The sequence below is a fragment of the Phycodurus eques genome, chromosome 19 (assembly GCF_024500275.1).
Source record: "Phycodurus eques isolate BA_2022a chromosome 19, UOR_Pequ_1.1, whole genome shotgun sequence".
Taxonomy (NCBI): domain Eukaryota; kingdom Metazoa; phylum Chordata; class Actinopteri; order Syngnathiformes; family Syngnathidae; genus Phycodurus; species Phycodurus eques.
In genome coordinates this window covers 3,869,562-3,883,113 of record NC_084543.1, presented here as the reverse complement: position 1 = coordinate 3,883,113, position 13,552 = coordinate 3,869,562, and the positions used below count along the sequence as shown (strand labels likewise).

Here is a 13,552-nt window from a genome sequence, read left to right as displayed (position 1 = left end):
GGTCGATGTAAATGCAGTGATGCGATGCCTCTTGTCATGCTTATCTTGTCTTCATTGCAGGCCTCTCAGCTGACCTGGACTCGGTGGTTAAAGCCCTGCGTGTTTCAATGAATAACATACGTCCGCATGTGTTGGAATACTGGAAGGAGAGAGACGGCGGCGTGCAAACGTGGGAGGGCGCGACCACGGTGGTGGCCACAGGCATCCACCGGGGGGGGGCAATCCAAACGGGCTTCGGTGGGCATTGATGCCAAGGGCCACTTGGGGTTAAGTATAATATCGACGTGGAGCAGGTCAGAACTCCTCATTCAGCCGCAGTAATGTTAGTTGTTCTTCACAGAGGATTGTGTTCAATGATCCGCTCCTTAAAGGGTTAAAACGCTTTGAAATAGATGCTGCTCGTTAGCCCATCTGGCATCTCGCATTGTGTGGTAGCATTGAGCTAGGCAAAAACAAAGTCATGTGGTTTGTTTCAAATACATGATGTGTTATTGCCGTTATTTGCTGCTTAGTTGGACAGTCAACTTGGCTTGTATCTCGCAAAAAAAAAAAAAAAAAACTACAAAGTTGGGTCACTTGTATCTCAAGGCACCGCTGTGCTATTCAATGGAGTAGTGAGCTTGATGACAGAGTGAATTCAATTCTTAAATCAGGGTACCACTGTGTGCACCAGTTTGTGAACAACGAACAGTACATTTATTGTGAGAAGATAGATTTTGCTTTATGTATAGAGTCACACTCTATCTTCTTCTTTCAAACTTGTGGGCATTTGAAAAGAAGGGAAGACGAAGTACTTTCCATCCCAAAATAGGCACCCATCTGACGTGGGGCAGACGTTGTTAGTAAAGTAGATGGATGGCCGGGCTCTCGGCGCCACCTGTTCTCCTGTTTATTTATTGACGACGCTGCGTTTTTTTTCTTTTCTCAGGCTGCCACAGTAGAAGCGGAGGAGAAAACATGGAGTCATAGATGTGTATAAAAGTGATGTTTAATAAAAGGGGTGTGCTGCCCCATTTTTTTTTGTTTTTAACATGACAGGAAATGACCACTGATTCCAACTGGGCAGATAACATCATCCTTCCTAAAGAAACACTCCTTTCTTGTGAGACAACGTGAAAATGATTTCAATTTTCGTTCACTTCCAAGCGGGAATTCAACTTATCAGTGCTTTTTGGAAAAACAGACGCTCGATGGGTCAGAAAAGTTGATAAATCTAACGAACAGGTCACTAAGTTGGAAAGCAGTACAAGTAACGAAGCTGCAAAAAAAAAAAAAAAGAAATCCTTTAAATAAACTTGAATTACGTGATAAAATCTAATAAAATCAATTCATCTTCACTCTCTGCTCACCACACATACCACAACCTGCACACTCTCCATTCCAGCAGTTTTACGAACATCTTTGTTCCAAATGTCCACATGACATTTCGATTGATCTTCCTTTCAATTTTCTGCTCCAAACGAACGGAACACTCTGCAACAAATAATAAAACTCACCCCATTCATCCCAATGTCATTGTTTAAAAATATAGTTTTTTTTAAATTTTGCTTTGTTCTACTCAGCTGCGAGGTCGGGATTGCACATAAAAATCTGTAACATCAAATTCTGTGATGCAATTTTGTTGCTTGTTAGTAGCGAAGCGATATCGCCAGGGGCTGTAACAATATAGATTCTGCGGTATGCGGGGGCAGTAAAGCGACGACGAATGTTTCGATATCAGTGGTAGTTACATCAGTCATCTGTTTATATCATAGCATCGCATATGGGAGTATATCTGTCCTATCTGAGTTTGTATTTACCATCAAAATGTTTCGGAAATAGTTTTAGATCAGCAACAAAATGTTCCGGGTTCTTCCAAATGCAATAGTTTCAGGAAGGGGAAAAAAAAAAAATGGAATCTCCAAAAAACTCTTATCTCAAGGCGTCACTGAACTTCCATCAACTTAAATCCTAAATCTGGTGTGAGTGCCAAGTATCAAATGTTTGCATCCTTTCCATGAACCTTTCCCAACAATTTGAAAAGACTGCTGCCAGATCAGGTGGCACCTATTATGACTGGCTGTTCCCCTCTTTCAAAATAAATCCCTTTGATGCACCTCTCTCTTGTGTAAGAGCCAGTCAAGAAACGCCGGGAAAGAAAGAAATAACGTCGGCTAATGTATTCGCGCAGACCAGGCGGGATGTTTGATGTTGTTCGGTGGATGTGGAGTACGCCCAGGAGCACCGGAGGAATGAAAAATGAGAATGAACGAGAAAAATTCATCATGACTTCTCTGCTTCCACTGCAGCACAAGGGGCTCTTCTTATGCAAATTCCCCTCGCAGGGATTACTGTCATCTCACAGGTGCGCCTTTTATCGGGAACGCAGACTGGAGCAGAAGCATACATAATGAGGCTCGGTTGATTGACTCGGAAGTGCAGTCGATCCGGACTAATGCTCGCTCGGGCGTGCGTACGAGCTGGCCGCGCAAGCTTTTGAAGTAATCTGATAAAAGTGAGGACTTGATTGACTGGCGGCACACTCTCGCCTGTAGGAGAGTCCAACTATTTCCGTTTCTGCTCGCTCGCTCTCTGCTCTTCTTCGAAATGAAGAACAAGAACCCTCGCGGTGGACAAAGTAGTGCATACTGATTTGCAGTCTTGAACTCCATGCATCATGTACAAAGCATTGGGGCTGGGCGATATGGCCTTCAAATAAATTCTCAGATTTTCATTGCACAAATATTGAACATTTGTTCCATGAAATGTTATTAATCTATTCGCAACCTCTATTCTCTTCATTTTGTAGTGTTTGTCTTGGCTGCACTGCTCCCAGCACATATTGTATTTGTTGCAATGTCAATGTAATCCGCCCAGGGCCTTCAGAATCAGTAGGCCTGCCAGATGTAATGTAAACTATACAGTGGCACCTTGCAATCGGAGTTTAATTTGTTTTCGGGTCCACGCTTGTAACTCAAAACCTGTATACTGGCTCTCAAACCCTCTTTCCGCATTGAAATGAATGGAAACGCCATTAATCCGTTCCTGCCTCCCCCAAAAAAACAACAAAAATGTGTGCAATGTGTTTCTTACTACAAAAAAAAAATGCACTTTATACTATTGTGCTTTATAAAAAGCATACCGTAATGACAATAATACATACAATATAAAGAAATTAAACAGGTTTAATGGCCATATGGATATACATGGAACCGATCAAAACTACTTAGTAAGCCGCAATAATATTAGTTGTTTGTACTCTGGTGAGTATGACATATTTTTTTAGTTGTTGTTTTTTTTTAAAAGGAGGTGTTTGTCATTTGCAATTGGCTAGCGACCATTCCAGGGTGTATCAGGTGGCAGGGATAGGCTCCAGCTCACCCGGGTCCCTAATGCGGGTAAGCGCTATAGAAAATCGGAAATGGATGCAGTATTTATTGATTTTTGTAGTTTTACGATCGTACAGTTAGACCCTGGACTGACTTCGCTGTATCTCTACTGACTCTCTAACCGCTAAAGAGAATCCAACCCGAACCTTAACGGGTTTTTTAATGTCTTCACGGTGATTAAGTCTGATTAAAATACCCAACAGTGACTCCAATAAAAGTGAGTCTCACGAACTGACATCAAATTTAAGAAACCTGCTTTCAGCTGTTTTGTCTTTGTTTTTGTTTTGTCTTGCTTAGCACACCCTGAAACTATCTACCCTATTTGGATACATGCCTAATAATGATAATAATTAATAATTAATGCTACCATATTTTTTTAAAAAAAAGGTAATTATAATTGTACAGAAAGTACAACATTACACTTAATCTTCCACAGTAAATCGTTCTAGAGGACCAGGAGGGCAGGGGGTAGGGGGGCGGGAGGCGGGGGGCAACTGTATTGATTTTAATTCCATTAATACCTTACAAGCCGATGCTTGGCTTCTCTCCGAAGTCAGCACAGCTCTTTTTAACGGAATCGAACGCACGTTCCTCATAAGGGGCGTGGAGATCGAAGGCCTGAAGAACCTCAGGACCTGAGCGCAACAACACCACAATTCCACTTTGCTGCTAAACAAGACATTTCGGACACTTGTATTATATTTGACGAAGGCCGTTTTCTCTTCCAGGGTGTGAAGAAAAAAAATAATCAATAGCGTTAACGTTTTCTTTTTAGGAAAGGGCAACATCAACACTTGATCTTCTCTTTCGGGTAATAAAGGATGCAGACAAGTGCAGCACTAACATTTTGAACAGTGTAAGTTACAGTATGTTATGAAAACATTAACGATGGCCTTTTTTATGACTTGGGCTGGCTGCATCCGAAGAACCCAGGAAAATCTGAATCTATAATTGAATAGCCAGTTTTGAACAGAAGTCAAGGTAATGTTGTGGAACGCCTTAATAATAATAATAATCCTTCCTCCTAAGTTCCTAAACCATGCATATTATTTTCACTGAAGACTTGCCATCTTCAATTAAACTCACATGCGTTGTTGTCCATAGTTGCGAACGTGTGTGTGAATGCTTGTTGGTCTAAAAACATACAGTAATGACAAATGAACAGAATGTAAAGAATCAAACAGTGTTTGCCCCATTTTCAATTCAATGGACTTAGTGCTCCTCCCTCTGGTGTATGCGCAGTAGCTGCAGTAACATTTGCCATTCTTCACAGAGGATAAAGAATATACGCTCGCGAGTATTGTTATATTATCGTCGTAGCTGTATTGCGCCACCGTTTGTGTTCAAATACCCATTACTTAAAGGGTTAAAACACCGTGCCACTGATGCCTAATCGATTCATTTGGCGTCGTTTGTCAGCATGAAGCTAAACGGACTTGCTAGTCGAAGCTGAAGCTACGTGGTTGTTTGTATGTTTAGCGCGACAGCACACTCCGACTGGGGGCAAACCCACGCAATCAAACTGGGAGGGCTAATTAGGAGAAGTGCAACAGAAAAAGGATGGCTAGGGAATGGATTTGGTTTCTTGAAACAGGGCTAGTAGAAGCTGAGCTGCAGTGTGTTTGTTTACAGACATGACACGTGGCTCCATCATGAATGAGGAATCATTATTATTATGATTATTATTTTTTTAACAGCTAGTTTTCAAAAGACGTTCCCGAGAAAGGATGGCTTGACACATCTGAGCTAAATCAAGGGTTAATAGTGGTCCTTAAATAACAATGTGTTCCAGAGGGGGCGTGGTCTTGGCGTGTGCAGCCACCTGATGCATGCACGCGAGCAGACAGCCACGCAGCATTTCACGCCGAGACGCTCCTCAAAAGAAACGGCGTGAAAGTCACGCACATGGGTGGGGAAGCCCTCGGGAAGCCCGCCAGGGCGTAAGCGTGGACCGGTTTGCATCGCACCCATGTTGGACGTGCTCGTCTTCGGGGCGCCTCCCAGCCGCCGGCGAATATGTTGCCTCCTCCGGTTGCGTGGAAACTAAACGGGCGAAGCTTGAGAACGGCCGCGGAAGCATCTCATCAACCCACCGCGAGTTGAATCAGCTGCACGGTGGAGGGGGAATACAAAGGATGCGTTGGAGCATGACGAGGAGCGAGAGAGCGCCGCGAACGTGAGTGCTGCACTCATCAAATTGGGAATTCTTTATATATATATATATATATATATATAAAATAAATAAAATCCTCATGCTTGACCTATTCATGGATTCTATTGTGCCCCCCCCCCCCTTCTTTTAAAATACATATCTTGGCATGCATAGATAGATTTCGTTCAATTATGTGTCTTTCAATTAATGTCCCATTAGATGCGTGTTGTGTTGCATTCTGGGTAAAATTGCAGTTTCAATGAAATGTGCTCACTTGTCATTGATGAGAACAGACACTAGGGATGTGCAGCGTGATCACGCATCAGTCATCTTCGTTATTATTTACCGCGCTCTTCCAACAGAAAGGTTGCGTGCATCCCTGGTTCAAATCACTGGAAATTCAACCTGGCGCCCAATCAGGGCTTTGTGAGCGGATGCAGCGAAGAGCTTTAAAACAAGATTAGAGCTCGGCTTTATAAAATCGGATGATGTCAAGGCTCGGCCGTACCCCCCTTCCCCTATTGATGAGCAACCGGCGGCTTATTCATCATTCCTGCACGGCTCTCGCGCTTACAAAACACCGGCCTGAATCGGTCGTTCTTCTTCTCATGACGCAACTTTTGGAAGGGAAATGAAAACATTTGGTGTGTAAATCAAAGCGGGCTACATGTCACAGAAGCAGGCAATATACGAATACGGTATGTCATTTGATTTATTGCAACCCCAATATGACTACAGGCTCTTTCTATAGCGCTTATTTTTATTACGGTCCTCTTGTGGCCTCTTGGTGTCAGCTAGCTATAAATTGAGGTGAGGGAACGAGCTGTATCAGGCCGTAGCCTTGTCTAATGGAAAAGTAGCGCTTCGTTGCCATCTTGTGGCATCTAGGAGCAATTACGATACTTGCTCGTCACGATACATCGTCGGCATAGATAGACGCACAAGGATACGTTATTGGGAGTCGATAAATAACCTGATGATCGCTCGGTTGGGAATCACTGGCGTAAACATTTTGCAACCTTTTGAAAATGTTTCGTGGACGGTTCCCCTTCCGGAGCAAGAAATTCAATCACAGCTCTCCGCTTCTGCCGGGCATCCGACGATGATGTCGTTTCCAACATGGCTGACAGGAGGACAGCTTCAAACAAAACCTTTTCTTTTTTAAAAAAATAAAATAAAAATAAACCGTGAACATTTCTGAGAAATAAAATTTAAAAATTAGAAGGTTAAATTAAATTGGACTCTACGTTTGGACTGCCCCTCGTGTAATACCAACTTGAATAATGCAGTGTTTGTTAACTGCAGCAACATTGCTTTTTTAAAAAAACAAAAAACATTTTTTTTTTTTTTATTTGTGCTCTCGTAGACGGGCCCAGATTTCACACTGACTACAAATAAATAGAGACGAAATCATCAATATTTCAGTACGTTTACTTTTTGAATCCTTGTTGTATGCGCCTTACCTCAATTACGTTTTGGGGAGCACTGACGTAGCCATCTATGTTTCTATCATTCCACCCCTTTCCCTGTGTCTTTCATTCCAAGCGGAGGAAAACAAAAGACGACTTTTCTTTGATTTGCTCCTGCACTTAATGTCAGCAGGGCGCACGGCCAACTAAAACAGCCTCGACAACATAAGGGCAGAGCCAAAAGGTCTCACTTAAGCAGAGTGCCCAGGCTTTAGTTTTGCCGTCACATGGAACGGCGGGCTGATATTTGGCCGAGGGATAATGGGGCTGCAGGAGTCGAAGGAGGAGAGTTCGGGGATGGGGGGGGGGGCATGTCGGCTTGAAGGGAAATAAGACACACGAGTGCAGGGAGATCATATCAAATGGGTTAAGGGACAGCTAACATTACAACACAGTTTGAAGGATGGAGAATTTTCCCAATGCCAAACAATGGCGTGACCTCATGCCCCCAGGTACTAAAGTTATTCGCTTCCATTTACCCTGCCATGAAGCATATCCCAGTTGTGCCAATCAAGGCCAGAAAACCGGGATCGCGTCACTCGAAATCCAGCCTTCATCTCCACCGAGCGGTACAGAAGAGTTCGGTTGACCGCAGTTCGGATCGTCTTGCGTTTCTCCGCCGCGGGCTCACCTGACCGCAATCTGGCGGAACGACCAACAAACTGGCCTGTTCAAAATAAAGTTTTGGACAGAGAATACAGGACTAGTTTTAGAAAATGAAGGCATCTTTTCCAAAATGAAAAGCGCAATTTTAAGAAAATTATTTTTTTTCATTCACTTCACACATTCACAAAACAATTTCTTCGAACGTTAAACTCTGACTTGGTAGCGGCAGTATGTTTAATTGGTGTTAGGATTATGAGGAGACATGTGACACAGCATGTAACTCACGGGTGAAATCAACTAACAAAAGAAATGGAGTACAGTATTCTGCGCGGACCTTTTGGGTAATTGTACGCCATTTTTCTCTCCATCGTGATACTTCTCACTGGACCTCGACTAAACTATACACCATATTGGAAACAGGGATTTAGACCTCACTGGTCGCTCCCAAGGGCTCATTAAATAGCAGACGACCGCTAATTGAAATGTAACTAGCGGATTTTGTATGCGGAAATCTTTTGTGTTCCTCACGCGGGACACAGTATCGGTATCGCTGCCGCCATTGCCGCCACCACCGAGCCCTCGACGCCCCATCAAACTAAATGCTATTTGATACTCGCAGAGAGATCGATTACATTTTTTTAATCTTTGTAAGTGGATTGTGCTCACGGACCGTACATTTTGAAGCAATTAAAGACGGCTGGGTGAGCTGTGGTTCCTGAAACCGCAAGCAGGCCTGCGCTTTGTGTGGTCGCTCTGGTGGGTTTACAGAAAGTCTCATTTGGAAAACATGCAAGAATGTTTGCACTCCTGTTCAAAAATTTGGGGCCATCAGAACAATTTCATATTTTCTATGAAAAAAAAAAAACACGCAAGCGATGATTCATAACTGAAAACGAGTCAAGTCAAGGTAGCACTGAATGAACCACAACTGGATCACTGTAGAGATGTCCTTGTTTTTGAAAGAAAATCACCCCCCCCCCCCCCGTACCACATTAACAATGTCTCGACTTTATTTCTGAAAGATTTTATGTTAACTTCATTGGAAAAAAAATGCAAATTTCTAAGCGACCCCGAGCATTTAAATGAGAAAGATTGTCAGGTACAAGGACAATAATATCAGCGCCACTCTGTTTAGTTACCGGTAGTTGTTTTTTCAGAACGATATGTTCTTCTTCTGCTGAGTTAATAATGCCTGCCAATGTGTGGACTAAAATAGACGCGGCGCGCTGCAGGGCTGTCAATTAGAAAAGCGGCGCCGTGACACCAAAGGATTGTCTCGCCTTGTTTATCGTGTGCGTATGAAAGTGCGGTTTGATCCTTCGACTTCCCCGGAAAAGCAACAGGAGTGCTGTTGTTCCTACGCTGCGATGAGCGTGCATCGTTTCCGTCTCCATCTACCCAATGTCCCCTTGTGAAATAGATCAGGGGTCCCGGTGGCCTTTGTAAACAACCCCATGGTTGACTTGGGACCCTCGACACGGTGTATGTGAAGCCGACGGTCTCGAACTCGGATTTTCAATTGGATTGGCTGCTTTTCCCGCAACCTTCCATAACAATAATTCCCCTTGAAATGAAAGGAGACATTTTCCAAATTGAACTCGTCCTTCCGTATTTTGCAACTTATTCAAACCGTTAATCCAGCCGAACCTGTGAGTGAGTGGGTGTTGGAAACAGTTGGCAAGACATAGTAGTCACTCTGCCTTGGTCAAATGACAAGAACATATTTGTTTGCTTGGAGAATGCTTGAGAATGATAATGATGATTGTTTTGCATGTCCTAGGCTCACCGGTTACCGGGGCGATTGATGCATGGCGTGCCCCGTATGACAAGATGTCCATCCTGGTCGACTACGTGGTCATGTGTTTGCTGCCGCACAGCCTGGTGCTCATGACCTTCTGCTTCCACCACGCCGCCACCACTTGCTCCAAACACTGCTACTGCTCCGAGAGCGACGGCGGCGGCAAGACGGTGCGCTGCAGCGATCAGCGGCTGACCGAGATCCCGCGGGACATCCCCAACGACACGCGGCGAGTCTACCTGGACTTCAACCTCTTGACTTCGATCCCGGCCAACGCGTTCGCCGGCTTGTCCCACCTGGTGGAACTGGATCTCTCGCACAACGACATAAGTCAGCTGCAGCCGGGCGCCTTCCGAGGCTTGAGCTCCTCATTGCAGTTCCTCGACCTTTCCGGAAACAAGTTGGCCCATTTCAACGCCGACTCCTTCGAGGGCCTGCGGGCCCGGGCCAATTTAACCAACAACCCCTGGCATTGCGACTGCAACCTGCAGATGGCCTTGCCCCGCGTGGACCTGGAGCCCGTGTCGCTGACCGGCATCGTGTGTCAGACTTCAGACCCGGAGGAAATGAGCGTTCAGGGATTGGCCTTCCTCTTGGAGCCAGATATTGACTTGTGTGTGGTGATGAAGAGGACTACAGACGTGGCCATGCTGGTGGTCATGTTTGGCTGGTTCACCATGGTCATCTCTTACTTGGTCTACTACGTCAGGGCCAACCAGGAGGACGCCCGCAGACATCTGGAGTATCTCAAGTCGTTGCCCAGCAGGCAAACCAAGTCGGAGGAGTCTTCCACCATCAGTACTGTCGTTTAGCCTCGAGGCCAGTGTTTCCCAACCTTTACTAAGCCAAGGCATATATTCGACAGGAGAACAATCTCGCAGCAGGACACAAAAATGTCGTCAAAAGTATATGGGTCAGTCCACTGAATCCGTGCCATTGGCTTGTTGTAAATCTCTCACAATCAACTTCAAGACCATTCTGTGTGAAAATTGGCAGATCGGGGATCACTGTAGCTTTTGCCTTCTACTGGAAGAGCATTTAAGTATTCTGCCTTACACTATATGTCGCTGGCATTGATAGACAGGTTGATAGATGAAAAATATGCATTATTTGTCGTAAATAAATAATACTTTTCAGACCAGTTGAGCGAAAATGGATAATTGAAGTGGTTGGGAATCACTGCTATATGCTTACTAGGGTTTTTCTAAATGGCTACCAGCAACACTACTCACTCTTCCTGATTGATGTGCTTTATCAACTTCTCTCTGCTTTCATTGAACTGCAGTGTTTTAAATCACACAGACAACACAAATGATTCGCGATTCAAAGTTTACGAGTGAAATAAAACGGAAACTATCTAGCAAGCGCAGCAATGCAGATTATCAGAACGGCTCGGGTTATTTTCCCCGCTTGCGTGGCCTCTAGGCAGAATTCAATCATAAGCGCGTCACTTGTGCCTACTCGACCGAATGACAAATCAGGGGCAATGGGTACCGGAGTCCATCTTTACTGTTCCATTCACCAATAAAAAATAAAAATAAAAAATAAAAAAATAAATAAGAATGATAAAAACTCACCGACTTCGCCGGTTGAATGATAAACTCGGGGCTGACAATGTCACATAGGAACAGGAAGGCCGGACAGACACGACGGGGGGCGGGGGTGGGGGGGGGGGGGGGACAAAAAAAAAAAAAAACAGCACTTAAGGATAATGAGCATTTCATAAGTGAATCAGTACTCTGTATTCAAGATAGAAAACTATTAGGAATTGTGCCTCTGGGTTCCACATCTTGGACGTACACCAATCAAGATGGAGCTGCCTTTACTTTCAAGTTTAATGAGCTGTGCTAACTGAGCTAATTGTTGGTAATATGTTTCTGTGCATGAAAAATCAAGCCGATGCAACGCGGCCCCGATGAATTATTCATCTCTCGGCGGCCCATTAGCACTTTTAGCGGGATGCGGTTCCATGCTTTTATCAGCGAGTAAAAGCTGTGGCATGTTTCGGGTGAACTTGGGTTATGACTGCATCTTGAAGTATTTTCTGATCGATATGACGGGATACAAAACGAAACAGCAATACATAGTGGATTTTTCTTTCCCCATCGCATGTACAATACTCATTTGTATATTTTCATCAAAAAGATGTTTGGCTTCTATAGTGTTGATCTTCTTCCAAGTGCGTGGAATGCATGACTGTCATCTGTCAAAGTTCACACTGTTCCTACTTTAACATAACAATAAAAAGGCCAATGTTCACAGTCGGGCCTTAAATTGTTTGCGCAAAACGGAGGAAGGCGAAACAGAAATTCTTCATCTTACCTTGTTATGCTCAGAAAGAGGTTCTGGAGTGAGGTGTTTTTTATTTTATTTTTTATATGCCACTGGAGGGATACATTGTCTTCCGCAGCCATGCTTTTCTGCGCACAGAATAAACGGGACATGCTTTTACTTTGCTCAGAATTGTCTTTGTAGCAGCCCATGACGATGGTGACATGAGAGAAAATGCACAATCGCAGGTCACACAGACAAACCATGGCGAATTTAAATGTATATCGCCATTTGCGAATTCACCTATTTGTGTTCATTCAAATCAAATTAATTATAAATGACCGTAAAAATGAGTGATTTATTTGTATTCAAATACACTATTCCAAACACATTTGAACTTTTTTTTTTTTAACTCTACAAATTTTGGCCCATCTGTCCATTTAAAAAAAAAACAAAGCAAAAGTAGGGAAACCATTGTGCAATGCAATCACTCCCACTGGGGGTTTCCCGAAAATATTTATGCCCCATGACCCGGTAGGTCTGTTAAAAAAAAGATGATAGTGCGAATCTCCTGTTTCGCCACACTCCGGAACCCTGCAGAGGAACTATTTCGTCCGCTGAATCTCCGCAGAAAAGGAAAGCGATTCGTAGTCTTAGATAAGTAGAGTCTTAGCAGAGCCTCGTTGTGATAACCTTTGCTCTAGTAAGTCCCCTTTTCACAGAGACGAAGCGGTAAGAAAAGCCCGAGTGTCTGCTGAATAATGGAATTCGTTGTTCGAGATGTGGGGAATGGTTTGTCAACAAGGGTATCCCTGTGTCCGACACACACAAAAACGCCTGCGGAGCAAAGCGAGGCTGATACATGATTTATGATGACTATTTATATAAAAAAAAAAAAAAAAAAAAAACACTTGAAAGACTCAGAATGCACACATGGTCTTGTTGTGTGTGTGTGACCCAGTTTCTTCGCGGGGGTGGGTGGCAGGAAATTCTACTAGCAATTGATTCTCCTTATTTCATAACGTTTCTCATGGCTCCACTGATTTGATTATGTAGATGTTAGATTTTTTTTATAATCCAATCAGATTTCAGCCTGTGTATGTTGCCATGTCAATCAAATCTGCCCAAGGCGTTCAGAATCAGTAGTGCTGGCCAATGTAACTTAAACTACATTGGTAATGAGATCGTTTCTTTCACCAATTGGATTTTAAAATTTGTCCTCACTGGGTCAGAGCGCTGGCCCTTGATGACATCACCATTGTTCAGTCCTCCGATTGGTTGGTCTGAGCGAAGCTTGTTACAGCCAACTTCCACGAACAAAACACGTCTGTTTTTATCTGCACATAATAGATTTAATAATCGACATCGCTGGTGAGTATGATGTATTTTATAGACTTTGTCTTTGTCATGTTATTATATAAATATTGATTGTGAATATTGATCGCATCACTGTGGATAGATGGATAGATTTAGAACAATTTAAATGTAATCATAAAAAGAGAAAACAGAATATTGTGACGTTGCATATTGGAATATGGTAATTATGCCACTGTAATAGTTGTACAAAGTGGGAAGTATAGAATATAATATTTATACTGTAATGATATTGATGATTGCGATGTGCATGTTTCTAATTCCTATAAAGAGGAAAGTGTGCTAGTAAGAAGCCACAATTGAACAATAAGTGCAAATCGAGAGGCATAAAAATGGATAATAATAAAAAAAGTGTATAGTACATATGCAAACATGCATTATATTGTGTACATATGTAATATGTATAAAATCATCGCAGTGTTCAGAAAGTATTTATCTCTTCAATATGCAATTTCCCTTTGTCCACCAACAGGTGTGCAAGCATGCAGGGGCAGCCGTAACGTAACACCTGACA

The 13,552-nt window shown here is 43.3% G+C and overlaps 1 protein-coding gene across 1 annotated transcript; it reads left to right on the top strand.

Annotated features, from left to right (window-relative positions):
* The first annotated feature begins 5,227 nt into the window (after positions 1-5,227).
* lrrc3ca (leucine rich repeat containing 3Ca) lies at positions 5,228-11,029 on the top strand. Its single transcript, XM_061706710.1, has 2 exons — positions 5,228-5,544; positions 9,376-11,029. Exon 2 carries the CDS (start codon positions 9,426-9,428, stop codon positions 10,203-10,205), a length of 780 nt encoding a protein of 259 aa, XP_061562694.1. The 5' UTR covers positions 5,228-5,544; positions 9,376-9,425; the 3' UTR covers positions 10,206-11,029.
* Positions 11,030-13,552: the final 2,523 nt, after the last annotated feature.